The sequence below is a fragment of the Fusarium odoratissimum genome (genome assembly GCF_000260195.1).
Source record: "Fusarium odoratissimum NRRL 54006 unplaced genomic scaffold supercont1.8, whole genome shotgun sequence".
NCBI lineage: Eukaryota > Fungi > Ascomycota > Sordariomycetes > Hypocreales > Nectriaceae > Fusarium > Fusarium odoratissimum.
In genome coordinates, this window is record NW_022158694.1 from 836,127 (window position 1) to 860,246 (window position 24,120).

The 24,120-nt window shown below is 47.2% G+C and overlaps 12 protein-coding genes across 16 annotated transcripts; 5 read left to right on the forward strand and 7 right to left on the reverse strand.

Annotated features, from left to right (window-relative positions):
* Positions 1–97: 97 nt before the first annotated feature.
* Positions 98–1,537, reverse strand: FOIG_06080 (pectate lyase C; the record flags this gene model as incomplete). Its single annotated transcript, XM_031205050.1, has 5 exons — positions 98–543; positions 592–739; positions 789–1,151; positions 1,199–1,343; positions 1,398–1,537. The coding sequence occupies 5 exons, from the start codon at positions 1,535–1,537 to the stop codon at positions 98–100; spliced, it is 1,242 nt and encodes a 413-aa protein (XP_031065299.1).
* Positions 1,538–1,804: 267 nt separating this feature from the next.
* FOIG_06081 (uncharacterized protein) lies at positions 1,805–4,043 on the reverse strand. The gene is made up of 2 exons (XM_031205051.1): positions 3,618–4,043; positions 1,805–3,559 (listed from the first exon to the last, which is right to left on the reverse strand). Exons 1-2 carry the CDS (start codon positions 3,935–3,937, stop codon positions 2,218–2,220), a joined length of 1,662 nt encoding a protein of 553 aa, XP_031065300.1. The 5' UTR covers positions 3,938–4,043; the 3' UTR covers positions 1,805–2,217.
* Positions 4,044–4,738: 695 nt separating this feature from the next.
* Positions 4,739–5,440, forward strand: FOIG_06082 (uncharacterized protein; the record flags this gene model as incomplete). The annotated part of the gene is made up of 1 exon (XM_031205052.1): positions 4,739–5,440. The coding sequence occupies one exon, from the start codon at positions 4,739–4,741 to the stop codon at positions 5,438–5,440; it is 702 nt and encodes a 233-aa protein (XP_031065301.1).
* Positions 5,441–5,985: 545 nt separating this feature from the next.
* On the reverse strand, positions 5,986–7,964 carry FOIG_06083 (uncharacterized protein). Of its 3 annotated transcripts, XM_031205053.1 has the most exons (3): positions 7,522–7,964; positions 7,370–7,467; positions 5,986–7,322 (listed from the first exon to the last, which is right to left on the reverse strand). In XM_031205053.1, the coding sequence occupies exons 1-3, from the start codon at positions 7,712–7,714 to the stop codon at positions 6,255–6,257; spliced, it is 1,359 nt and encodes a 452-aa protein (XP_031065302.1). In that variant the 5' UTR covers positions 7,715–7,964; the 3' UTR covers positions 5,986–6,254. The 3 variants fall into 3 exon arrangements, with proteins under 3 accessions (XP_031065302.1, XP_031065303.1, XP_031065304.1); XM_031205054.1 differs by having other exon boundaries at positions 5,986–7,467; XM_031205055.1 differs by lacking the exon at positions 7,522–7,964 and having other exon boundaries at positions 7,370–7,520.
* A 257-nt stretch (positions 7,965–8,221) lies between these two features.
* FOIG_06084 (uncharacterized protein) lies at positions 8,222–9,649 on the reverse strand. The gene is made up of 2 exons (XM_031205056.1): positions 8,740–9,649; positions 8,222–8,689 (listed from the first exon to the last, which is right to left on the reverse strand). The coding sequence occupies exons 1-2, from the start codon at positions 9,537–9,539 to the stop codon at positions 8,434–8,436; spliced, it is 1,056 nt and encodes a 351-aa protein (XP_031065305.1). The 5' UTR covers positions 9,540–9,649; the 3' UTR covers positions 8,222–8,433.
* Positions 9,650–10,542: 893 nt separating this feature from the next.
* Positions 10,543–11,530, forward strand: FOIG_06085 (uncharacterized protein). 2 transcript variants are annotated; one of them, XM_031205058.1, is made up of 4 exons: positions 10,543–10,864; positions 10,916–11,193; positions 11,242–11,262; positions 11,326–11,516. In XM_031205058.1, the coding sequence occupies exons 1-4, from the start codon at positions 10,643–10,645 to the stop codon at positions 11,375–11,377; spliced, it is 573 nt and encodes a 190-aa protein (XP_031065307.1). In that variant the 5' UTR covers positions 10,543–10,642; the 3' UTR covers positions 11,378–11,516. The 2 variants fall into 2 exon arrangements, with proteins under 2 accessions (XP_031065307.1, XP_031065306.1); XM_031205057.1 differs by having other exon boundaries at positions 11,242–11,530.
* Positions 11,531–11,944: 414 nt separating this feature from the next.
* Positions 11,945–13,351, forward strand: FOIG_06086 (uncharacterized protein; the record flags this gene model as incomplete). The annotated part of the gene is made up of 2 exons (XM_031205059.1): positions 11,945–12,328; positions 12,383–13,351. The coding sequence occupies exons 1-2, from the start codon at positions 11,975–11,977 to the stop codon at positions 13,349–13,351; spliced, it is 1,323 nt and encodes a 440-aa protein (XP_031065308.1). The 5' UTR covers positions 11,945–11,974.
* Positions 13,352–13,739: 388 nt separating this feature from the next.
* FOIG_06087 (uncharacterized protein) lies at positions 13,740–17,147 on the forward strand. The gene is made up of 4 exons (XM_031205060.1): positions 13,740–13,798; positions 13,849–14,199; positions 14,247–14,520; positions 14,571–17,147. Exons 1-4 carry the CDS (start codon positions 13,751–13,753, stop codon positions 14,849–14,851), a joined length of 954 nt encoding a protein of 317 aa, XP_031065309.1. The 5' UTR covers positions 13,740–13,750; the 3' UTR covers positions 14,852–17,147.
* On the reverse strand, positions 14,668–17,147 carry FOIG_06088 (retrograde regulation protein 2). Of its 2 annotated transcripts, XM_031205062.1 has the most exons (3): positions 16,815–17,089; positions 14,904–16,751; positions 14,683–14,835 (listed from the first exon to the last, which is right to left on the reverse strand). In XM_031205062.1, the coding sequence occupies exons 1-2, from the start codon at positions 16,973–16,975 to the stop codon at positions 15,041–15,043; spliced, it is 1,872 nt and encodes a 623-aa protein (XP_031065311.1). In that variant the 5' UTR covers positions 16,976–17,089; the 3' UTR covers positions 14,683–14,835; positions 14,904–15,040. The 2 variants fall into 2 exon arrangements, with proteins under 2 accessions (XP_031065310.1, XP_031065311.1); XM_031205061.1 differs by having other exon boundaries at positions 14,668–16,751; positions 16,815–17,147.
* A 510-nt stretch (positions 17,148–17,657) lies between these two features.
* FOIG_06089 (uncharacterized protein) lies at positions 17,658–18,509 on the reverse strand (the record flags this gene model as incomplete). Its single annotated transcript, XM_031205063.1, has 3 exons — positions 17,658–18,063; positions 18,166–18,185; positions 18,252–18,509. 3 exons carry the CDS (start codon positions 18,507–18,509, stop codon positions 17,658–17,660), a joined length of 684 nt encoding a protein of 227 aa, XP_031065312.1.
* A 3,973-nt stretch (positions 18,510–22,482) lies between these two features.
* Positions 22,483–22,626, forward strand: FOIG_06090 (uncharacterized protein; the record flags this gene model as incomplete). Its single annotated transcript, XM_031205064.1, has 1 exon — positions 22,483–22,626. One exon carries the CDS (start codon positions 22,483–22,485, stop codon positions 22,624–22,626), a length of 144 nt encoding a protein of 47 aa, XP_031065313.1.
* Positions 22,627–22,989: 363 nt separating this feature from the next.
* On the reverse strand, positions 22,990–23,511 carry FOIG_06091 (uncharacterized protein; the record flags this gene model as incomplete). Its single annotated transcript, XM_031205065.1, has 1 exon — positions 22,990–23,511. One exon carries the CDS (start codon positions 23,509–23,511, stop codon positions 22,990–22,992), a length of 522 nt encoding a protein of 173 aa, XP_031065314.1.
* Positions 23,512–24,120: the final 609 nt, after the last annotated feature.

Sequence of the window (24,120 nt, forward strand, 5' to 3'; positions counted from 1 at the left end):
TATCAAGGCTGTGGCATTGGCCACATAAAATGTTTATGAAATCAAGAAGAGTTAGTTACGAATTCCTTATGAGCTGTGAAAACAGAAGGGAATGTAATCAAACAAGGGAGTTCACATAGTTCTCCAGGTTAGCATACCCATTTGATGCAACCTTCATACCATCCGAAGCGTCATTGGGATTAAGACCATTCTTCGTTTCCCACTCATCAGGAATACCATCACCATCTGAATCTTTGAGGGCAGCACCATTTGCAATCTCTCCAACGCCACCAAACTCCTTCTCATCAGAGATCTGCCCTCCCTTGGTTCCATAAGATTTGACCTGGTCGATAAGGGCAGTATCAACAGTATCTCTATGCAGCGAGTTTCCAACGCCTTTGAGGACTAGCTCGACGGCTGCCTGGGGCGTGAGGGCTGTAGGAGCCGGATAGTTGTATGGAGTCTTGACAAAATCAATGTCAGAGTAGCAACTGGCTTTCTCGCAAAGAGCAGCGCCATCAAGCTTGCCGTTGCGGTTGGAGTCGTAGAAGTTGTCCTTGACGTCTGAAACGTGATCAGCAACACAATCATCTGAGAGGGAAAAAGACTTACAAGCATGGAAGAAACTGTTGCCTCGAGTAAAGGCTGTGACGGTAGTATCCGGACCAGAGATGAAATAGTTGTTGATGATGTTAGCATAGCTGTCAGCTTGACTATCTCCAGCAATGTAACCGCCACCACCTCCCCAGTTATACACGACCTGTCCGACAGTGAGAAACTCATCCAGAAGTATCATCAGGATTACTCACATTGTTCTGAAAGTCGTTGACACCCTTGACCTTGGGGTTACGAGTCTTGTTATCAATATACAGATTGCGGAACAAGCTAACTCCACCATCTGTCTGCATCAAGCCACCACAAGAGTGTGAAACAAGACCTTGAGCAATGATGGTATTCTGAATAGTAACATTCGTGACGTCTCCATTGATAGAGAAAGTCTCGTCGCGGCCCCACGAGACGCTGACGTGGTCAAAGATGATGTTTTTACCGTCGGCAATACCGATGGCGTCTTTACCTGATGTTCCGCCTTTGCCCATACGGATGGTGATGTATCGCACAATGGAGTCATTGGCGTTGGAGAGAGACCAACCATTGCCGTAGACGACGATCCCCTGTAGATGGTTTAGTTAGTGTAACCCTAGAGGTTCTAGAGACTCACACCACCGGGAGCAGTTTGGCCAGCGATGTAGATGTTCTTAGACACGACGATGCGTTCAGAGATCTTGATAACTCCACCGACGTCAAAGACAACTATCCTGTTGGGCTTTGATACTGCGTCTCGAAGCGAGCCCGTTCCAGAGTCACTGTTCGATTTCATTAGACACCTCATATAAACAGGGAAAGAATCATCAGCGTACTTAAGGTTTGTCACTTTGTATACCTCACCTTGACGACCACCAACTGCATACCTACCAAAGCCCTCAGCTCCAGGGAATGCAAGTTGGGCTGCTTGCGCCACGGAACTGGCCGTCAAAGCGAGCAGCAAGGAAAATTTCATGTTGCTTGAGTATAAGAATCTTAAGTTGACGTGCTTCAGGTGCACCGGGTCTATCATCATTTATGTACAACAACCCCTAGTAGAACTTACATGGGGTTTCAAATATCCTCCAATGACAGCATTCGAGTCACGAAGAGGGAACCGAATTGCCTTGTTGGTAAAATTGCGGTGATGCAGCGATTGGTGGAATCTTACACAACTATTGCTGCAAATCCATTCCTATTTTGGTGAACTGCACTTTTGCAAGACTATGTACTGACATGTTAGGTTTGCACCATACCGTCAAGGCGGGTTCTGAGACTTAAAGATATAAAGTTACACAAAGAGAGAGACGTTTTGGCCCTGGAAGTCGAGTGTCATTCAAGGTAACTCAGTTGTCCTGTATATTCCATCCTTGCATACAGGTAGCCAAGGCACATGCCGGCCTTGAAAGTCAAGAAGCAGCACTTAGTGTTGATCAGAACTTTCCGAAGCCAAGCCCCTCATGATATCAAGTCATCGTGAATGTCAAGTCATCAAGCCTACTTGATGTACTCTGTGCTTTCAACAGCCTTAGCGGCCGTTCAAGTATTGCTCGAGCTTAGCGCGGGACGACCTGTCGAAAAGAAAAGGGAAAAGGTACAGACCGACAAAAGTAAATATATAGCGAGATAAATGATTGTCCAAATTCGTCTTCCGTCTCATGTCTTCAAAGGAGTAAATCTGATGACCAGCTTCTCGCCAATTGGTCTCGCCGTATAAGCATCTTCCTGCTCGATACCTTCATCATCTACAATGGACGTCTCAAAGTTGGCATAGATGAACGCCAAAATAAACTTCATCTCATTCATGGCAAAGTTGGAGCCGACACACATCCGTCCACCGCTTCCAAAAGCCCAGAAAACTCTCTGCATCTCGCGATGCTTCACTTCATCCTCTGGCGATTTCCGGGTTTTCTCTTCCACCCAACGCTCCGGGTTCCACTCCCCAGGTTCGGGGAATACTTCTTTGTCCCGGTGTAATGTATACGCCAGTGATGCGATCCTCACGTCGCCTGGAATATAATACCCTCCTATGCTACATCCATTTTTAGGTGTCTGGCGTGGTTGAGGTCCTGGAATAGGCGCGTGGAGACGCAGTGTCTCCGTGACAATAGCGTGTAAGAGTGATAGGGAATCGACTTTCTTAGGATCTGGCAAAGCCGACGTGTTCGTGATACCAGATGCAGCTTTTGGGTCAGTCATCAAAGACGGCTTAAGAGACTGGACCTCAGCATGAAGCTGTCGTTGAAGTTCTGGAGACTTTGAAATATGCCATGTTGCATAAGTGAGGGCAATTCCAGCAGTCTCCTGTCCAGCCAGAGAATGATCCATAACCTCAGACGCAATGGCTCGATCTCGTTGAAGAATGCTCGTGCTGTATAGGATGCTCTTTTCTCCATTGGTCTTGAACTCGCGATCTATCCCAGCAAGCAGTGAGTTGTAGACTACTGGCTCGTCCGAGCATTTAATGTCTTGACTGTTACCGGGGCTTTTTTTCGCCTTGGACGTCTTCCGGACATTCTCGCAGAGTTCCCAGTTCCAGTCGGAGAGTTTCTTGTTGGATTGATCAACCCATTGTGGATAGAGATTGAGCCACGGAATCCATCTTTTGCAAAAGTTTGTCAATTTTGGAACTTCTTGCGTCCAGAAAGGGTAGTTGGCCCGTGCAAGATACATGTCCTGCCAGTCACGGCGATAAGGCTCGTCAGCAATGAAGTTTGTAGCGTTAGAGAGACCAAATATGTAGGCAGTGATGAGATCCATGGCCGTTGCTAGATAAAGACCGAATACTTCGACATCATTGTAATCTGTAGATATCGGCTTGCGGGAAGATTCAAGAGACCCGTCAAGTGCGGGCAAGAGGCGGTTGACGAGTATCTCGGCCATTTGCAATTTACTCGCTTGAGATGATTGTATGTACGATTTGGAGTAAACGTTCGAAATCATCCTCTTTCTTAGGGAGTGAGGCTTTGAATTGCCAGTGGCAAACATGTTTGGAACCCTACAGCCATATTAATTCCACTGCCTCATAGTTCAGTATCACAAGTTGAAATTCTTACCCATAATTATCAAAGACGCTGTACCAGTGACCTTTCTCAAACCCCCCTTGATATATGGTTCGCATGCCTTCTAGACCGTCGACACTCACTTCATTTGGACCAATTCTAATCACCGGACCAAGTCTTTGGTGTGCACGATACAGTGATGTATTCTCTCGCCTCCACTTCCTTGCTGCTAATATCCAGAGAGGGCTAATATGGCATGTCCAGTGCGGTGCGGGTATACGAGATAGCGCGGAGAAAAAGACAGGATGGATGACGTATCTGTATATCAGCAAAACAGGCAGCAAGCCCAGAGCAGTAACCAAGATAAGGCCCATGTTCTTCTCTCGCGATATTGACGATGGATAAGCGTAGATATAGGAGTCGGTACAGAAATACTGAGGATTCTGAAATGTGAGGGGTTCATTAATAGTGCCATCGTCATGTGGCAGGTGGTGCAAATAGAGTTGGCAAGTATTCCCGGCGCGGGGTTTGATAAGACCTCGGAAGATACGAAGCAACCCATATCAATACAACTTGAGAAGCGCCATCCTAGAATGTTTATCTAGTGACATAACAAAGCCTGATCATGAGTGTTTGTATATATAAAGATGCGAGAAATTTCAAGCTAATAAATACCTACCTTATCTAGAATCTACCAGCACAGACCATATCTAACAAAGTGGTTGTCCGAAATTCATGTCACAAAACTCCGTCAGGCCCAAGATACTTCGATAAATGAATGGAATTATTGCAAACCTCCATTCTCAAACTACATACCTGAGACACTTATAATCAAAAGGCTCAAATCTTAGTACCTAGTTATTCAGAATCATGCCTGCTTAAAAAGGACTACGGGTGCCTATTCAGGAAAGTCAAGGTCAGTGGGTTGAAATATCCCTTTGTGGTATATGCACTGGAGAAGGAAGGAGCGAGTGTATTTTGGGCACCAGGGAGGTAGGCAGTCAAGGTGATTTGGATCTCTTTGACTGTTGCTTCTCTTCTCTTCTCTTCTCTTCATCATCATCATCACTCTTGAGAAAAGCATCATCAGCTTCACAATTTTTCAGGGATCACCATACCATTTCTAATTCTTTTCACTCTTCAAAAACCAGATCCTTCGGCTTCCAAAGCCCAACATGAATCAACTGCCGAACCATCCCAAAATTGGCTCCCTCCTGGGGAAGAGAAGACCCGTCATCAAGCTCTCCCCAAATTTCCGAAGCTTAGCTGGCGATGCCTGCGAAAGAACTCCGATGGACAAGTCCAAGATTCTTCCATGGTCCAAATTCACATTTAACAACATTGTGAATGCATACGGCGATGTTCTAGAACAGGCTGTAAGCAGCAAACCACCGGATGAGGTGCCAGAGATCGACTGCGAGAATCATTGCATGATGGTACAGATATGTTACAAGTCGTTCCACATACCCACCGCAATTAGTTCAGCCATCAGCTTGGGCAAATACATCCTCCGTCCTAGGCTCGGTACAGATACGAATCTGGCATGCGCTGAAGCGAGAGAATTGAGTAAGGAACTCCCTAAACACGCTCAGAAGTTGGATTTCGGCGACGAGGACCACGTTCAAGTCTTCTATGACCCAAACCAAAACAGCTGGCACCCCTTTCTTGCCACTAGCCTCACCGTACCCTCATGCACATGGGAGTCAGGCTCCCTCGTCACCGCAAATCGTGACAAACAACCCAAGCTTGGTCCTATCGAACAATTGGCTGCCTGTGCAAAAAAGACCAATACTTGTTTCTCGTTCATCTTGGGGGATAAAGATATTGTCGTCCTGCAATTCTTCAAGACGGAAACCGGGGGCATGGGAGTGTACTAGAAGGCTATTCCATGCGACACAGAGGGGGAGGACACACTGACAGCTAATTTGGCGATATGGACTCTGATCATGATGAGTCTGAAGATTGAAAAAAGTGTTCTCGTACCCAAAGAGAGTATAATTCATCTCGATCTCTGGAACGGGGTAGTTATGGAGCCACAGTCGGCGACAGCTCGTATTCACCCGTACTCTTATCGCGTATTGCCTGGGCTGCCGCCGGTAGAAATTTCCGCCGATTAAACACAATCACCAAACAAATTGAAGCAGACTTTGCGCTCTGAGGTCGGTAGGGGCAATACACGTATCGTGTACCAGCGCTAGCAAACAGTCTATCACATCAAAGGGAAAGCGCTTGGGTGAATGAACGTTATGGAGAAAGATCCATAGCATGATAGTCAACTTGTTACGTCTGTACTTAGTATAAGGGAAGCTGCATAAAATACAGCGTTCCAACTTTCTACTCTTTCTTCATAACCCTTTGGGTGTCTAGCATCAATTCGAAACTTGACCTTATTCCAATGAATCTTGTGGGGGGTGAATACTAGAAGCGCCGCTAAGGCTGTTGATATGAAAGACAATTATTATATAGGGCCCGACAACTTCACATTAATGATGATATTCCTCATGAGTTCTTAGCTCTAAAGTTTCTGATCAATACTAAGCACTGCTTCTTGACGTTCAAGGCTGGTATGTGTCTCAGATTAAGAACTAGGTTGCCTTACAAATCACTTTTAGCCTGACACGCTCGAAACCAGATATCGTTGCCAATACCTTGTATGTTGATGAAACATCAGCTTCCAGAGATGTTCATCCCTTACAAAACATTCACGTATCGCCACAAAAAATTCATACCGCTCACCAAGCCCGTGAGGCCAGTGTACAAAATCAGAATGCCATATCCACTTCCATAACCCCCAATAACCCTTCCCTGCCATGGTTGACCTCGAATGAGAGAACCACTCAATGGTCCAGAGATGATGTTTCCAACTCCTCTACCCACGCAGAGGTGTCCATGCACCATCACGGGGTCAATGTGCTCGTTTTCATCCTGAAACTTCTGCGTCACTTCTCTCATAATTCCTGGCCAGATCGAGGCCCAAGATCCTGCGAAGAGACCGTACATGACGCAGAAAACGTACAGGACAGGGAGAGATGCTGTAAGTCCCCAGACAAGTAGGACTGAAATACCCACGCCTACTGCCGATATGAGCATGCATGTCGTAACTGCAAGCTTATCGCTGAGCGATCCCATAACCATCAGACCGATTGTCGTAGCAATATTGACCAGAATAACTGTCAAAGCCGAGAGGATAGTTGAGGTGCCAAAGGTTGTTCGAGCATAAGTGGGCAGGTAGATCGTAGGGAGGAAGTAGCCTGTTGCCTCAACGACATTGACAAGTTGATGCAGAAGAAACACTCTGGATGTGACGAACCGCATATTGAGAGGCTTCCTGTGGATAGTGGCCGAAAGTGGTAGTCTGGGCTTGATGAAATATGCAATCGGAGCTGCAGTTCCAAATAGGATGCCCGCACATATTCTGACAGTGGTTTGGAAGCCATAGTTCTTGAGGAGCGTTTCGAGAATTAGAGGGAGTACAGCACCTCCAGCTCCAGCAGCACTCCAGACAATTCCATAAGCAAAGCCCTTACGACGAACGAACCACTCGTCGATATAGAGAGTACAAGGACAGTAAGCGAAGCAGCCTCCGATTCCAAAGAGTACTCCTTGTGTTGCTATGAGTTGAGGAACAGTTGTGCAAAAGGAACTCATGACCATGGCTAGGGATGTCACGAAGAGGCCTGCGTATGTGAACCAGCGGGCTTGACGAGGGTAGAAGCGGCATATAATGACAACGAAGGGTGCTCCAAGGTATAGCATGCCCTGGATCATGTTAGAGCCAGGGGGGATAAAGTGGGCAAGTATCTCACAGTTGTTGTGGTTCCAATAGCAGCGATGCTATTTGAACCCGCGAAAGGCTTATGGTGACTGTAGTATTCCTGAAAGACGCCAAATGAGAATCCGAAGCCTAATCGTCTTGTCAGCTCAAGTTTGTAAACCTTGTATAGACGAGGAAGATTACCAAATGTCACTGCTTCAACAACCCAACAAGCAGCTAAGAATAGATATGCTTTTCTCCCGCCATCAACAGGAGGCAGTGAGAACTCGGCATCGCTGGCTCGAGACTCGAAGCGTTGATCGAGGTTCTGTAACTGGACTGCGTTATCTGACACATTTCCATTGGGAGTAACGAGTTCGAGTGAGGTCTGTGACATTGAACAGTAGATCCCTTGAAGTTGATTTTGCAGTGAGAAGAAGGGAACCAAAAACAATGTTTGGAGAGAGTATTCGATATTTATACAACAACCAACAAAGTGCGCCTTCTATTAAACGTTACACTGCGCCTTTCGAACCTTGATGGTGCTTATTGAATTATCTCTATTAGCTTTCTGTTATTATTGTTCTTGTAGGGCGCGGAACGTAGGCGATATCGGCCGTGGGAAAAGATGGCTGACATCAAATGATACATCGGCTGCATTATCCGGTGGTGGTTTATCAATCCGAGTCACATGGATAAGCAGAATACGACCATTCCAGAGTTTGAGCTAATGCAAAGGGCTCGGGCTACTATTCTATAGGAAGGCGCTAACGTAATATTCTTATAAAATAGTCAAATTCGATGGTCAAATAGTTTCTAATTTGATAACGGCTGCAAGATCAATCGGATGCCTTGGTCTCCGAATTTGAAGGCCTTTCCTAATTTTGGAGGGGCTCAAGTCAGTACTCGGAGAACGGAGCGCCATATTAAGATTTATGGAGAGCAGTATGATGTTGTCTGTTCTGTATGAATCAAATTGAAAACCTTGGAGCTTCTAGAATTCTATAAAATGCGCCATATAGTCCAACAGGCAGGAAATCAAACCACGAACTCATTTAAGACACTTGTAATTCAGAACTCGGCTCTATACTCGTTCGCAACACCGAAAAGCCAACCTCAAGCATAACCTTGCTGCTGCTGCGGGTGCTGCTGCTGCCCAACCAAAGCCGAACTGCTCTCCATTCTATAACCCTCATAGACCTTGCTTTGATTCTTCTGTTTCTTTCTCAGGCCAAGATAAGGGAAGAAGAAGCAAGGATGGAGGATTGTAACAGCGCCGATAGAAATCAACATCATTGTTGCGTCGAACACGATGAATAGTGTTTCGTTTCGGAGAACATCTACTCCAATATCTGGGACAGTTTCGGCGATACTAAGTGCTAATTAGCCAGTGTAGGGAAAGGAGTGTCAATGGAATCTTACCGGTAGGCACATCGGATGATGATACAGGTATAAGCAATACCCAGGGCATAGACAAACCACTTGACTCTTTTTGCCTCCTTTAGCGTAGCCTCCTCTCGAGCAACAGGAACTGTCCCACGAGTTGGCATGCCGGTTGTGTACATATCAGTCGCGTTTCCCATCAACGGGTCTCGTTGTTTCATTGCCTGCTTTCGGCGCCGAGCGTAGAGAAGCATGAGCCCACCACAGCACAACATGTTGGCAACTTGAAAGGCGACACCACCAATAACAAGAGCCTCTCCAAGTTTCTGCGTCGTCTCTGATCCCTTGCCCATACTTTGCATAGCTGTGAGGCCACCTCCGATAATTTGGATGAAAATCGAGATAAAGTCTGTACCGACAAAAACTAGAGGATAAAGTCTGGGCTTGAGAAGAGACCATCTTGCCCCGTACCAAACAACGAGATGCTTGAACGTCACTGATATAGCAGCAGCGACGAGAGTAGGAGCTAGTAAGAGTGTAAGGTACTGCACGATAAAGACGTTCTGCTGCCATGGATTTCTTCCCAGCCCGAAGCGTCCAACATGGCCCGCGACTTCAAAGACTGTTCCGATGCCCAGCCATATCATGTACGACCACGTCTTAGCCCGGAACCCCTGGAATATCTGTGCGAGGAAGAGGAGTGCAAAAGCGATCGCGAAGAACCCTGAAGCTGGTTCAGAGAGATAGTCTTGGTAGATGGTGTATTCGACGGGGCAACGATCCGAGACTTTATCGCAGTCGTCGTAGTTTGGTGTCCATGTTTCGTTTTTATCACCCATTGTTGCGTAGATGTTAGATTAGGTCTCTGTGAGTACTGAGTAGTGAGAGATGGGTTAGAGTGTATTTAGAATCGGGGGACGAGCGGATTATATGCAAGTGAGACCACATCAAGACACTCATTAAACACAGCTCTCCGTAATCAATAGGACTATGTGACAACCCATCTGCAAGACACGGCCACTAAGGCATTCTTCTCCCAGCCACTCCGTCGTAGCTCGCAGATACAACCAAATTCGTTTAGATATGGGGGACTGACAGATAACCGACCAACAAGCACCTATCAAATCAACACTCCACGTGTATGAGCCCCATCTAGTCGTCAGCTTCGGGGAAAATAATGTGCTGAGATTTGCATAAACATAAGCATAAGCGCTTGGTGGGAGGATGTACTTGGAATTTCAGCCTTAAGCACAGCCTCTTACATCCATACAGAGCTGAGTTGTCGTAGATCCTTGTAGCGCCGTATAATCCCTTTTTGGGCAATAATACGAGCTTTCAGTGATATTTAAATTGCATTGGGTTTAAAATGCGATCGGTTTCACAAGGACCTTGACATCATGAACATCTTAAATTTTCGCGCTTGAAGTCTGAACTACATGAACAACAGCCAAGATCTCACAGTAACCTGGGCATTTTATTGTTCTCTTCTAGATTCCATCGGTTCAATGTATTGAATTTGGATTCTAGTATGCTAAATCGTAGTTGTGGATCTATTCGAGTAGCTACTACAAGAAAAGCAGTCCTTCAAACAAACTCTAGTTGCGAATATCTTCAATTCACTCATGATCAAATTCTCAAAGATTCTTGGCACTCGACTCCCGAATAAGGCCATTACGCGAGCAGTTGCTTGGGCCTTTTATCCAAGACACGGCATGATTGAAGCCCAGGCACCGCCAATTTCCAGTGGCAGTGCAAAAGGAATTAGTGACGAGAGCCAAGGCCAAAAGATGGAGTTTCAACCCTTGGCCTAGCGTCATGTTGATCAACATCCCCTGACCAGCCAAGACCACAGCCATAAAACATTAGATTACGCGGCGGCGCCCAAAAAAACACCTGATCCTTCTCATCTGCAGCTTACCTACACATCCATACTGATTCAGCCATGTCGAGTCCAATATGTCCTATGCCACTGGGCGAAATCGTCAGGGATATGCTGGGGAAAGAGAAGGAGACGAATCCGGTTAAGAGACTTTATGATGATGCTTTTAAAGCGGATATCGGGAGGTGGATAGCTTCATGTGCTGTTATTGGGCTTTCGGCGGGGATAATATCTAAACATCCGGGACATAATTTGCTTGCTGCATCAGCGTACAACCTTGCAGTCGTAGGTTCACTCACCTGTATATATATATATAAGCTTGCTGACCAGACTCAGGGAGCTCTACATTTCTTTGCTTTCAAGATACCAGTCAGGCCACAAGGTCTCAGCAATCCAAGACCGCCAATATGGTATGTTTCGATTCTGGCCCTTTCAACTGTAATGTGGCTTGCCGCTCTTACCGTCATATTTGTCCTTCGGGAGGATATAGATGCGTACAACGAGTCAAGTCTCGGCAAGCGAAGGACGGGCTTTGTTGGTGACATATCTACTGGAACAGTAGCGATGCTTGACAACCTTAGCATTGCTTGTGGCTGTTTTGGCATTTGTGCATTGTAAGTAGCCCCCTTACTGGCTCTCAACTTTTATTTAACAATTTATAGTTTGTTTTGTGTATATCAGTGGTTCATTGTTCATTATCTTTACTCGACAAGATTCAAGAAGACTGAAATGCGAGAGGGATATAGGAAGATCAAGAAGATCGAACCTCCCAAGGATGGCCCATCAACAGCTGTTTAGAATTGATACCCGATGCCCAAATATTTACGAGCTGGCTTAACTGTTTCAATATAGACTACTTGACTTCTGCTTGCGAATGTCGATAGGCAGTTGCCATAAGGGCTGCATCTGACTTAATTTCCAGTCACTCCGACTTTCCATCATTTTCAGTGATTGCAAAGACTATAGCCAAGCGTCTCCGGTATGTTATTTTGTCTAAGGGTCTTAATATTGGATGTAATGTCACTCAGTGCTTTGTTGCTTACAATCATTATATTGCACTTAGAATCAATTGGTAGAGCCACAACTAACTAGGTTACCAACCAAGAAGAAACCGGAAATTAATTATTTATATTATGTCACTGAAAACTTGCTGTGATAGTTTACTATCCATGTTGTGAACCGTGGCGCCGGCGGGCCTGTGTTGGTGGCCTCATGAGAGTTAAGACCAATCAATGACTGCAGCACAATTATCAACGGAGTTTTTTGTGATCGGGAGAGCCTTACCGCTGCGTTATATGGTATGGTATGGTCTTTATGCTGGAGGCCGACCTCGTTGTTGGCAAACACCAATGGTTACTGCCACTTCTGCCTGTTGCTTGTTGGTCCAGCCGGTGAATGGGCAAAAACTGTAACAAAGGAAATAGGCCTCCGGACATATGCAAGATGAGAGTCTTCTTTAACGGTATAAATCCCTTTGCTTTTGGTAGGAAATCACTCTCAATTCTACTCAAACTGTCGTTAATCAGTAGCGAATCTCCAGCCTCCAACATGTCCTCCGACGCTGACGCATCAAGCTCTAGCCCTGGCGAACATGCTACCTCTATGCAAGGTGATCAAGCAAAGACACAACCAACCATGAAAGCCGGCACTGAAGTTCCAGAGCCTGAGAGATTTGCTCAAGAAACTATCCGCGATTATCTCTTGGAGAACGTCGAGGAGTTTCACTGTCTCCATGAGTTGAGAAGAAAGGTATGTCTGTGACAAAGATACTGAGCAAGGAGAACTGTTTAATGAGAAAGATAGGGCTGGGAGACAAGTGGAGGTGACACTCACTTCAAGAAACAACGAGCAGCCGCAGATAGATGCAACGCGAACAGTGCCCAGTTCTTGTACACCATGATGAAGACGATCGCAAAAGACCTCGATAAGGCAACTGGTGCTCTGAACCTGTCTAGGGTCGAACAGCCGGCTTTGCTGGACATGTGTGTAGCCCCAGGTGGCTTCGTTGACGTAGCCTTGACCAAGACACCTGGTTGTCACATCAGAGCCATGAGTTTACCCGTTGAGCAAGGTGGACACGACATCAAGATGCTCGATGCACAAGTGAACGTGGAGTTTCGCGACATCACAACGCTGGCATCCGATATGGGTGTCACCAAAAACGATGTTCCGTTGAACTTTCCAGGACCATATGACTTCTTATTCGAAAAGGTCTTGGGCGATAATGAGAAGTTTGATCTCGTCTTCTGTGATGGTCATGTCCTGCGTACTCACCCCCGTGCAGAATGGCGAGAGCCCCGAGAAGCGACTCGTCTAACCCTTACACAGACCGCCCTCGGCCTCGAACATCTGAACAACTGTGGTACAATGGTGATCTTGATGCACAAGCTCGACAGTTGGCGAAGCTTCGACTTGATCCACCAGTTCAGCAAAATGGCAACCGTCAAACTGTACAAGCACTACAGGTACCACAAGATCAGATCTTCATTTTATCTTGTCGCAAAGAATATCCAAGTTGACAGTGCATTTGCGAAGGAGATGGTTGCGATGTGGAAGCAGAGATACAAGATTGCAACGTTTGGTACTGATGAAGAGTACGCTGAGATGCATCGAGTCACTAGAGAGACTGCGCTGGTAGAGCTTGAGAAGTTTGGGGAGAAGTATGTTGCTATGGGAAAGAAGATTTGGAAGACTCAGGCTGATGGGCTGGAGAATACGCCCTTTTTGAAGAAACACACGAAGGAGCAGGGCAAGCGCAGGGCAACGGAATGAGGTGACGATGGGAGATGGGGGTAATACGGGAAACATATTATGTAAATCGATCAGTAAGACCTCAATCTTTTGAGCCCTCATCGGAAGTGTCATAGAAGAGGCTTCACGCCAGGACAAGTAGAGGCTCTCGTTGCAGTTCCGGCTGCATGTGCAAGCAAGGGTGCTAAACAAGACTACCATAACAGTACGACCAGATAAGATAATCTAATAAATGACCAAAGACCTCGGATCCTCAGGATGATCAGTAGCTGACTAGTCCTGCGTCTCTAACACCGGAGGCAAAGATCAGCAAAACGACTCCGACTTCGCCCTCGTAGAGCTTTCAGCGCAGTTACTTAAACACAACTCTCATCCTCATACATCTATTAAATCAAATATCATTTCTATTGTATAATTGAAATGGCCGAATATAGACATTATGCAACACCCCATCCCGAATGGGTCGATGTACGCTAAGTCATGCGTAAACTTCATGATATTTTTACTGACCCCATCAGTTCCCAAACAATCTCCCCCCAGGCACAAAACCAATCTTGGGCATGACCAGAGACCATGATCCGATTATTCCACAGGAAGGTCTCGATATTTACGAAATATATGTCCCTGTGCGCGATAATACGCCTATTACACTGCGCATCTACCGTCAAGCTGCTAACCACCATGCGCTTCCTCTATTTCTCTACATGCACGGAGGTGGGTATGTCACAGGTGGTCTTGAAACAGACGATGCAACATGTCGAGTACTCGCGTTAGAGATTCCTGTCGTTGTTGCAAGTGTTGAGTATCGACTTGCTCCTGAGCATAAGTTCCCCGTTGGCTTTGAAGATTCCTTTGACGTCGTCCGCTGGGTAAGGTACAGTGCTGCCAAACTACCACCCGCTAACATTATATGCAGGCTGCATCGTCAGAGGGCCAGAGGAAACTTAACACAGACTTGTCCAAGTGCTTTATTCTCGGTGGCACGTCTGCTGGCGCCAACTTCACTGCCGGAATCTCGCACCTGGCTTGTGATGAGGGCCTCTCTCCAAGAATCACCGGTGTCGTGTTTCTCGCCGGGAGCTTCTGTCACCCAGACATGAGACCGAAGAAGTATCTGGATCGTATTCTGAGCGTTGATGAGATCAATGATGCACCTGGCCTCACGCGAAAGTCAATTGACTACTTCGCAGGTACAATACATTCTGGCAATGCTCTTCACTCAATACTGATCATGCAACAGAACTATATGGTGCTCCCCCAACAGACAAGCGACTGTCCCCTCTTCTATTCGATTCCCATGCTGGTATAGCAAAGAAAGCATACTTTGCAATCTGCGGTTGGGATCCGCGACGGGATGAAGCTATTCTTCTCGATCAACTGCTCCAAGAAGTCGGGCTGCCAACCAAGTCACACATCTACTCAGGGTTACCTCATGGCTTCTGGACGACTTGCCCTGACTTGCCTGTTTCCAAGAAGTGGCTGCAGGATCTCCTTCAGGGTGTGCACTGGTTATTAGAGTAGAGGTAAGCCGAAAGTATAACGGGGGTGACGGTGGGCAAAAGACGAAACATACTCAATTTGTTCCAAATCAGCTAATCAGTACCATCATACATTCTGCCCTTCCTTTGCCTTCTAGTGTACCCTTTGGCAATTCCCAAAATCAAGCCCAATATGCTTTTCCACAATTTCCGAAACAAAAATCATGATATCCTACATTTTCAGCTTCTCCATCTCCTCAGAGAGAATACCCTCCTCTACAACCTTGACCTTAACCTTCATTCCCCAAGGCTCATCATCTCCAATCCAGTTCTTCTTCTTTCCAATCTTTTCCACATTACTCGCCGCATTCTTGACAGCCTCTTTTGTTCTTGCTGGGTCATCGTGTGTCTTCTGTACCGAGATTGTGAGCAGAAGACCTTCCTTATTCTTCTTCTTGCCCAAAGTGTACGACCACTGAGAAGTGAACACCACGCGTGGCTTCGACTTGTGGATCTTACCGGCTGGGTAGAGCGCGGTGATGAGTTGTCCGACCCTGCCGAGGTATGATGCCCACCAGACTTCCTCAGGCGTGAGCATGTCACGAAGTGACTCACGGAACTCTAGCTCACGAGGAGGAAGTTCACCGTCATATCTGGACTCGAGCATCAAGGCCAACCTTGCTCGATCTTGGTGCGAAACACCATGGATCGCAGACATGTTTCCGACACTGGTTGAGTACAGCGCCGTCGTCGAGGCCGTCTCCTTACTCATGAACATGTGGAGATACATCGCATTGGCGAAGGAGTCAACAACAGGCTCGCCGAACTCCTCTGGGAACTCCTTCTTCTTAGAAGGTTTCGGGATTGCGTTCTTGAGCAATTGCTGAATGAGATGTCGCGAACCCGGGGCAAAGTAGCCTGTGGCAACCTCTAGGGGAGACTGAGCTCGAATAGATGGTGAAAGCTGGCGGAAGAGAAAGCCTTCTCTTACACCACCTTGACAAAAGTGTGCCTCTTTGATTCCTCCAGGAATTGATTCTGAAAGAACATTGACAAGGAACGCGACCGCGGGAACCTGGGATCTTCGACGATCAGAAACACGGAAAATGTCTTTCGCGGCATGAGCGACATGCTTGAGAGCCTCAGTGTCCTCAAACTGTTTGCGCTTGGCAGTGTATCCATTGATAATGGAAATGGGATAGTAGCTGCCATCCGTCTGATTCAGGTACAGGAGCAAATATCCCCACCCCCTGAAACCACCTCCGGAGAGATAAATACGGTACCCGCCTTCCTTCTCAGCCTTCTCGGTCATCTCGGCGGGGATCTGCAGATTGTTGTATGCGTCCTTGAAGTTGGCGATCATTTCCTTCTCAAAAGCCTTGACAGCTGCATCGGCTTCATCCTTCTTCTTACCGTCACGAAGATCGTGGAGCTTCTTCGTCAAAGCAGCAGCTCCATATGGGAAACTGAAGCTGCCTTTGGGACTCATGCGAACCTGACCGCCCGAGCTGAGCATCCAGGTAATCTGGGTGCTGCCACCGCCAAGGTCCATTACCAGGCCCTCCATGTCAGAGAAGCCACTGGCGATACCTAGGGCACCAATCTGGCCCTCTTCCTCTTTAGGTAGAAGCTCAACTGTTAGATCAGTTTTGTCTTTGATAGCAGCCAAGAACTGCTTCGAATTGAGGGCAGCGCGGGTGGCTTCGGTCGCGATAACATGGATATTCTCCTTCTTGCACTGAAAGTCCTCGCAAATAACAACGAACCGACTCAAGACTGAAACGACAGACTCGATGACATCGTCAGGGATGGGAATCTGATCTCCAGTCTCGGGATCATATTGAGAGTCGTACAGAGAAATGGAGGCGCGATATTGGTAAACGGTAGGAAGCATACGAGCCAATGGGCTCGAAAGGTCGGAAATTGAGAGACGAATTCCATTGCTGGTGATGGCATCACTTGTCAGTTTCTTTGTTGCAGTCGATGGATTGTCTCTATTTTCTCACCTGCCCATGTCAACAACACCGACTAGCTTACCCGCATGGCCCTGCCACGGGGGATGACCGCCCTGAAGATGCGCATACGGCGGCTGCGCATCCTCATCGTCGCTGCTCTCATGGCCAAACTCGGCGATTGGGTCGATAACTTCAAAGTCGGAGAAATCCATCGCGGGCTGTCTTTGTTGTGGAGGTGAAGATGCCCGTTTGTCGTTGATGACGTTGGCAGGTGCAGAGCTCCCCGGTATTTAAGGTGGTCGGTGCCTCTATTTCAGGGAGCTTCCCGTCCTCAGAAGGAAAGCTAACGCCCTGCGGCGGGTTTCAGCTGTGATGGGACTGCCCTGACGTACGCCAACCTTAAATGAGCTTGTCCGGAAATCGAACCAGTTACGGTTGAGCACAAGCTACGTGATTGAATCAAGTCATTGGCCAGGGTAGAGATAAGCACGAGATCGAAGACCTTATCTTGACGGATTGAGATCTCGACTGTCATTCAATCTAACTTCTCTATAAACGGTGAGGCAACAAGGCTAATAGGCACAAGAATAAGCCTCAAATCAACAATTTACTTCAATTGCCAACTGTGAACAAGATCAATTGCTGAAAAGCAGCAGTGAACTATCACCATCTACAACAGGTCCAGCCATCTCCATTCCCAGCCCATAAAGGTCAGAAAGACTTATGGTATTTATCCTACGTCACAAAATATTTAGTTAAGTTTATCCTAAACTTAGGATTTCCTTTGACTAGTTTATTTAAACCCCTGTTTACCGTGGGTTCCATTCCTTTAGTTCCCCAAGGGCAGCAAAACTTCAATGAAGAGCGTTCAGCTGTTCCTTCAAAAGCGTTATCTTATGAATGTCGACGGAGGCGCCGAGCTGTTTCAACAACGTATCTATGTTTGCATATCGTAGAGGGCTCATGCCCTGCAGCAAGCGCTTTGACGACATCGTCAGTGTAGGTCATGAACGATTCGAGGCAGCTGCGGATGACAAGCAGAATACGACGAAAGTCGGCGGAGGATACCGACGTATCGTCGGTAGCGAGCGCTTGTTGATGCGAGGATTTTGGAGTGCATTCGCTGGACAGTCGAGAGTACCGAACGAGAGCCTTCACCTGGTCCAAAACCACCTCTGAGTGAAATTCGGCTGATGTAATTTCATCGAGGCAGGCTCTCAAGACAAACCGAAGGGCGTGGCGTGGGAGCTGATCTCCCTTGTCTTGTCCTGGGTCTCGTTGTCGACGACTGTGCATAGAGCTGTATGCACGGCAGAAACAAGGGCCGGAGTTAGCTACCTTAAGACAGGATCGATGTTCTGAAAGGGAAATGGGTCAATAATAGTCAACTGTTGGTGTTTACAACAGATCATCCCGTGGCTTCTTGAACGAGTTAGATTGCTACTTCATCGGCGATTGATGTGACAAATTCGAAGAATGCATTCTCACCAGAAGTTTGTGTCTCGATAGTATCCTTCTGGCCTGGTCTGTCCAACTCGTATAGCATGGCTTTAATCTCCCAGGCTTCTCAAATCTCATCTTGAGTGTTTCCCATATGAGGCGGATCTTGTTCTGTAGGTCCTCTGGCTTGGTCAGGACCAGCCCATGATCAGTGGCAGTCTTGATAGTCTGGTCCTCGGCCACAATCTTTGGCACTCGATGGGGTTGTTTTGCCTTTGGAAACGGGTTTTCTGACCTTGTCGCCATCGTGTTTGACTCTCTGGTTCTCACTCCCGTCATTCAAACCTCAACTTGAATGTTTCCCAGATGAGGTGGCATTTTTCCACAGTTTCTCCAGCTCATAAGACAGCCAGTAAGCGGTGCTCAGCTTCATCAACTCGTCCCCGTGCTGGACCACGACTCGTCACGGTTGCGAGGGGCGACAACATATGGCCCTTCCTTCTGGAATCCTGAGATATGTCAGTTGCGGTTCATCTGTGCCACTGACACAATTGCTTCCTCGAGGAGAGGGGTCCAATACGCAAAGTGAATGCGTGGTCCTTTCCCATAGGATAGTGGTGTTTTTCTTCTCTGTAGCCGAAGAGTTGCCAGGTGTTGTGGCAGTCCACCAGCTGCAGGTGGCGCCTGGTCCAGAACAAGGGGTATGTCTGAAAGTCGTAATTCTCAACACTTAAAGCGTGGAGGGACTTGTTGATTATCTGTGCCCTGTTGATCCTGCTGTTGGGTCGATGTGCTTGGCTCTCTGTTACTTGTTCGCGTGGGTAGTGATACTCCCAGAATTCAGGATAAAAGAACGCTTGCTCTGCTGGGATTCGACGATGATAAAGACGTCCAGGATCAAATTGTCATCCCACGAAATAATTCGCTTGATTGAGAACGTGTTTTTAGGTTGGATTGAAGACGCACATGACGCCTGAGCCGCGGCCATTGACACATCGAGCGGTCTGCCGTTGCATCTTCACCTTGGGCTGAATCCTCTTCCCGTTCGCGAGAGAACTTGTCGGGCTACCTTCCAAACCCGATACCGACTTCAATATAGTCATTGGCAACCATGACGTTTTTGATAAGCTCATCCCCGGCTGGGAGATTGGGATACAGTGCTAGGTCTGGTTTGTCGGTAGTGCAGGTATATACGTTTATTGTAGTCAGGTTTCATTCGACTTGGCTGAGAGTATATACGTCTATCAAAAAGCTCTGTCTTGATTATTTATATATAAGAATATCTCAAGGCAAAGAGAGCTAGTAAGTAATTATGAAAAAGGAGAAGGATGAAGGTTTCAAAAGCAGGAGAGTAGTAACATATTTATACCTGAAAGCACAGGCAGAAGTGCATTGCAAACACACTGCATACCACAAACTTTGAACCATGAAAACTCTAACATTTGAGAAAAAAACAATCAACAATGAAAGCTCACTCAAAGATACAAATTACTCAGAGCGCGTCTGGTGTCTACTTATCTTTATGTGTGTCTAAGAATTACTCAGCGTGCAGCTATGTTTGCTACCATCGGCAGAAATGGCTTCTTGTTGCAGCTTGTTTGGTATGCATAATAAAACAATTTGTTTCGTTTGAGCAATAGATAAATTATTGATATGGATCAATATTGAGCAAGCATCATGCAAGGTCACTTGATTTGACTGTGATTCACTGTCATCAGGTGTCGGGCATCATGAAGGTATAAACATGCTCGGACTACCTCGTTTGCTGTTTGGAATTTTCCTTCCTCCTCATTATCATTTACTCCTTCTTCAACTCAAATAGACTTTTGTGACGGCAAGCAAGAGAAAAACTTGTCAAACAGTGTCAGTGATTGATCTGAGGTCGTTTTCAAGTCACCTACTTCAGTCATGACAACCAACCCGTGGCCCACGAGCTCGTTGCTTCTCATGATTCAGTTCAACTTTTGTTTAGAGAGTCTATACCTCTTTCTATCTTTTTGTTCTTGTTCAACTTACTCCACCTTCTGGATTCCCATCTCTCTCCTTTCTATCGACGATTCGCAGACATCGCCAACTTCTTGTCATTCTTCACAAACAGGTCAGCATCTGCTCGTTGGTGCGCCTGTACAACGTGCATTCTAACAATGTTCATATGGAGTTTTCTAAATTTGTAGTCAGAGCCCGACATCATCGGCGTGAAGTGCATAATGGTTAAAGACACGAGCGGCAATATCAATGCCATTATCACTCGCATGCACGCGCTATCGACCAAAACGCAGACTTTGGACCGAGGGTCGAAGACTGGCCCGCATCTCTTCACCGATGTCATGGAGAGTGGCTAAGGCGTCGTTGTGCCTCGAGGGGTGTCTGGATTGTCGACACAACGTGACGTCGACATGGCAGATACTGCACATGGTCCTGAAGACGGAGATGACGACTACCCAATGCGACCATAGATACCGTCGAGGAAGACGAAGACGAAGACGATGAAAATGTTGAAGGGTTCGATGAAGACAACATCGTCGCTAACCTGAACACCCTTCATGGCTGCATAGTAAGTTCATCTCATGGCACCAAGCTTAACTCGGCGACTAACTGAGAGTTCGTGATAGATCGCCAAACATGTTGCGCCGCACATAGGTTACATACCCGGCCTCAAGCCTGGTAACATCCTCTTCGAACACCGGCGACAAGCAGTGGGAGCCGCTATGCAGTCACCTGCTGGCCCATTCAAGGGCATGATACTGGGGGATCCCCTAGGGCTCCGCAAGACCCTGGTAACGCTCGCGGTGGCTGCTTTGTCCTGGAATCCTGGAGATATCTCCTCACTCATCGTTGCACCTCTTTCATGTTGTAACCAGTGTGGATGGCTGGGATTGATGCTTTCTTTGATGGAGTAAGACTAGCCGCAAGGCGGACAAATATCAGGCAAGGGTATCGGTCATTGTCATGAAAAGTGTGAGACACGGCTATCAGCCTGCTATTTGCCTTTTAGGAGAATCCGTTTCCCCTTTCGACCTGCGGAAATACTGGGTCGCGATTACATCCTATTCATATCTTACTGCGGAGGTGAACCGTGCCGCAAGGTTCCAGGATGCCATCAAAGACTACAATGTCGTGCTGGCGACCCTCTTCCCAAAGAGACCGAGTTGTTCCCCCGTTCTGGCAGCCTGGGGTCAGAGCCACGGAAGCCGATCGGAAAATCCATGATCCTCGACGAGGCTCATGTTATCAAGAACCGCAACACCCGCACATTTGCTGCCGTCACTGCACTCCGCGAGCAATTCGAAGGTTGTCTAACCTTAACAGGAACGCCTTTAGACAACACATGGGAGGACGGTTATGCCCCGCTGAGTCTACTGAAGGGGCACCCTATTACCAGCTTCAAAATATTCCAGAAGATCTTTAAAAGTTAGGGGAAAGCCCCTCAGCATCCCATGGGGAAGTACATGATCCGCCACATCCAGATACTCGACGCAGCCAGCTTCTTGAACCCAATATCCAATGTCACTTTCCGCCCAGGACTGACATTGTGCGACACTTCGCTCTCGACTCGGACGACAGACAAAAGGCCAATCACGCTTTCATGGATTACAAGCAACTCATCTTGTCGAGGAGGAGAAAGAAATCACGAAGCAAGAAGGCGTGTGGCAAGGCCCCTTCGACGCAACAAGAAAGACGATGCTGCAGGTTGTGCGCACCTCATCAAAGCTCAACAATACGCATATCATCCTATGTTGGTGCAGCTTCAGGTTGCTCATAAAGGTCTCACGGAGTACATGAGACAGGAGGACATCGACGACGCTCCTCCTGGCGACACTGACGCCCAAGCTCTCGCGCAGGTTTCTGAGCGGTGTCAGCTGCTAGAGCAGGGGCGTAACTCACTTTCACGACGTGTTAGGGTGGTACTTGATACCATATGACAGCATTTTGATGGTGAGGTGGTGTTGGAATTGTCGTGTTGGCCACATAACTTTCGTGAGTGCAATTGCCACGATGTCTAGGAACCAAACGCTTTCATCAGCAATAATGAATGAGTCGTCTAGGCGCACATCAAGAAGGTAACCCAAGCTGCGCCGTCACCTGCCCTGCCTGCCAGTCGGGGTACTGATGGTCCAAGACTCAACTTGCAGTTTGCAAGTGTTGGCATTTGATGTGGACGATGGTGGAAGAAGGCATGGGAGGAGCAAGCAGCTGGACGAGTCCATCTACGAAGAGAGCAGAAGCCAGTCTTCATTTATGACCTCAGAGCTCGGACTGTGCCTTTGGGAAGTACAAGATGGAGGTACAAGGCAAGAAGAACAAGATCAACACCTGTATCCTTTCCGCCATCACTAGAGATCGAAGCCTCATCAATGTGGCACTTTACTGCTTGGACTGGAGCAAGTGGCGGACTAGGAGCGAGGGTCTGGGTGAGCCATAGAGCTCATAAGAAGCTTGCTATCAATATGGTACGATTACGCGGGACAAAGGATAATAGTGGTAAAGTTTTAGGGTATCTGATCCTAAGGAAGGCCTAAAGTATGACAACTTTCTCAAAGGTTAGAGAATTCATCTCACATTATGATCCTGATTTGACCATGCCGTCGTAATTATCTACAGAATTGTATTTAGAGCATAGTCACTCATAGCCTTCAGTTCGACTTTTCATGAGACATTGCTTCGTCGTCCGGCTTGCTAGTTCGTTCATTTTATTTACCGTATAGCCTATATACACCTTTACTTACCTGTAATGGACTCGAAGAAGTGAGAGAGAACCTGTAGCGACCTGCGCCATGAGGCCCCTCTATCGTCTAGGTGACCCAAGCCTAGACCAGCAATGCTTCTCTACCCAGTCAAACATCATGTCATGTAAACCCTCATGCTCCTCAACAACAGGTGACGCATCAGCATAAGGATCCTCCTCCACAACTTGAGCGATCCTCTCCGCCGTACCAGGAGGAACAACTTCCTGCAGCTCCAGATCCCAGAGCACACTAACGACCCATCGTTGACAAAATCCACCTGGAATTCTTCTAGCAGAAGCCTTTACCTTTCGTGCATGTCGCGCTGAGATTTCAGCGACGTAATACCAGTGGTCGACGTCCCAGCTTTTTAGTCGTCCACTTTCGATCACAACTTCCCAGGGCCTGCGTTTCGTGGGACCACCCAAGGAATGGTAACATGTTGCGTACTCGGCGTCTCGATCGGTGAGCATGAGAATCCAGTGGCTGGGACAACCTTCCATAGGCTCTATGCAAACGCCGATGGTTAGCTGTAGAACGTCGGAATAAGATCCGCGACGGCCAGAGAGTCTTCGGAGAGACATTTCCTGTTTTGTGTCATAGGGGGGATGAGGCTCGGTCGACGAGTGTATGGTTGGTGAGTAATATCGTCGATCGGATGAGATTGATCTGAGGATGACGAGAGACAAGAAGTGCAGTGAATGAGGGTTCAGTTTAAATATTCCTGTAGTTGTTTGACAGATTTTCTTTATCTTGAACAATGATAATGCATCCTCGAACACTCGAGATCACTGAACAGATGAGGTTGTCCAGCCTTGTTCCTTGTCCCTGCACTCATTTTGAATCTGAACACTCACCAAATACTTACTAGCAACTTGTCTCTGGTTTGTATATCATTACTTGTGTTTCATTTCTTTGCAGCGAACACAGAGGCCCGGAAAGGACTTGGACATATAGTGGCGATGTCCTCGAAATACAGCATTTTAGGTACAGTGCCCATTATCTCGGCATGGTTGTCTTCAGCGACTGATCACTGGACTTCCTTTGCCCTTTTTTTATCGTTCCGATAATCCAGATGACTTGAGGGGTGGTCAAATGAAACTTCATTTCAGCATCGCCAGATTGTGTCTGTGATTAAGCCTCGCGAGAATTACTTGACAGCAGTGTTGTGTTGCACAAACTCACCGGTCAGA

Coding starts and splice junctions, on each gene's coding strand:
- FOIG_06084 (XM_031205056.1), bottom strand. CDS start 9,539: ATGGGTGATAAAAACGAAACATGGACACCAAACTACGACGACTGCGAT. Junction 8,690..8,739: donor ATCATCCGATGTGCCTACCG/GTAAGATTCCAT, acceptor ATTAGCACTTAG/TATCGCCGAAACTGTCCCAG.
- FOIG_06081 (XM_031205051.1), bottom strand. CDS start 3,937: ATGGGCCTTATCTTGGTTACTGCTCTGGGCTTGCTGCCTGTTTTGCTG. Junction 3,560..3,617: donor AGCGTCTTTGATAATTATGG/GTAAGAATTTCA, acceptor ATATGGCTGTAG/GGTTCCAAACATGTTTGCCA.
- FOIG_06083 (XM_031205053.1), bottom strand. CDS start 7,714: ATGTCACAGACCTCACTCGAACTCGTTACTCCCAATGGAAATGTGTCA. Junction 7,468..7,521: donor TGTTGAAGCAGTGACATTTG/GTAATCTTCCTC, acceptor CAAGACGATTAG/GCTTCGGATTCTCATTTGGC. Junction 7,323..7,369: donor CTATTGGAACCACAACAACT/GTGAGATACTTG, acceptor AACATGATCCAG/GGCATGCTATACCTTGGAGC.
- FOIG_06085 (XM_031205057.1), top strand. CDS start 10,643: ATGTCGAGTCCAATATGTCCTATGCCACTGGGCGAAATCGTCAGGGAT. Junction 10,865..10,915: donor CAGCGTACAACCTTGCAGTC/GTAGGTTCACTC, acceptor GACCAGACTCAG/GGAGCTCTACATTTCTTTGC. Junction 11,194..11,241: donor TGTTTTGGCATTTGTGCATT/GTAAGTAGCCCC, acceptor AACAATTTATAG/TTTGTTTTGTGTATATCAGT.
- FOIG_06088 (XM_031205061.1), bottom strand. CDS start 16,975: ATGGATTTCTCCGACTTTGAAGTTATCGACCCAATCGCCGAGTTTGGC. Junction 16,752..16,814: donor GGTGTTGTTGACATGGGCAG/GTGAGAAAATAG, acceptor TGCCATCACCAG/CAATGGAATTCGTCTCTCAA.
- FOIG_06087 (XM_031205060.1), top strand. CDS start 13,751: ATGGCCGAATATAGACATTATGCAACACCCCATCCCGAATGGGTCGAT. Junction 13,799..13,848: donor CCCATCCCGAATGGGTCGAT/GTACGCTAAGTC, acceptor TGACCCCATCAG/TTCCCAAACAATCTCCCCCC. Junction 14,200..14,246: donor CCTTTGACGTCGTCCGCTGG/GTAAGGTACAGT, acceptor CATTATATGCAG/GCTGCATCGTCAGAGGGCCA.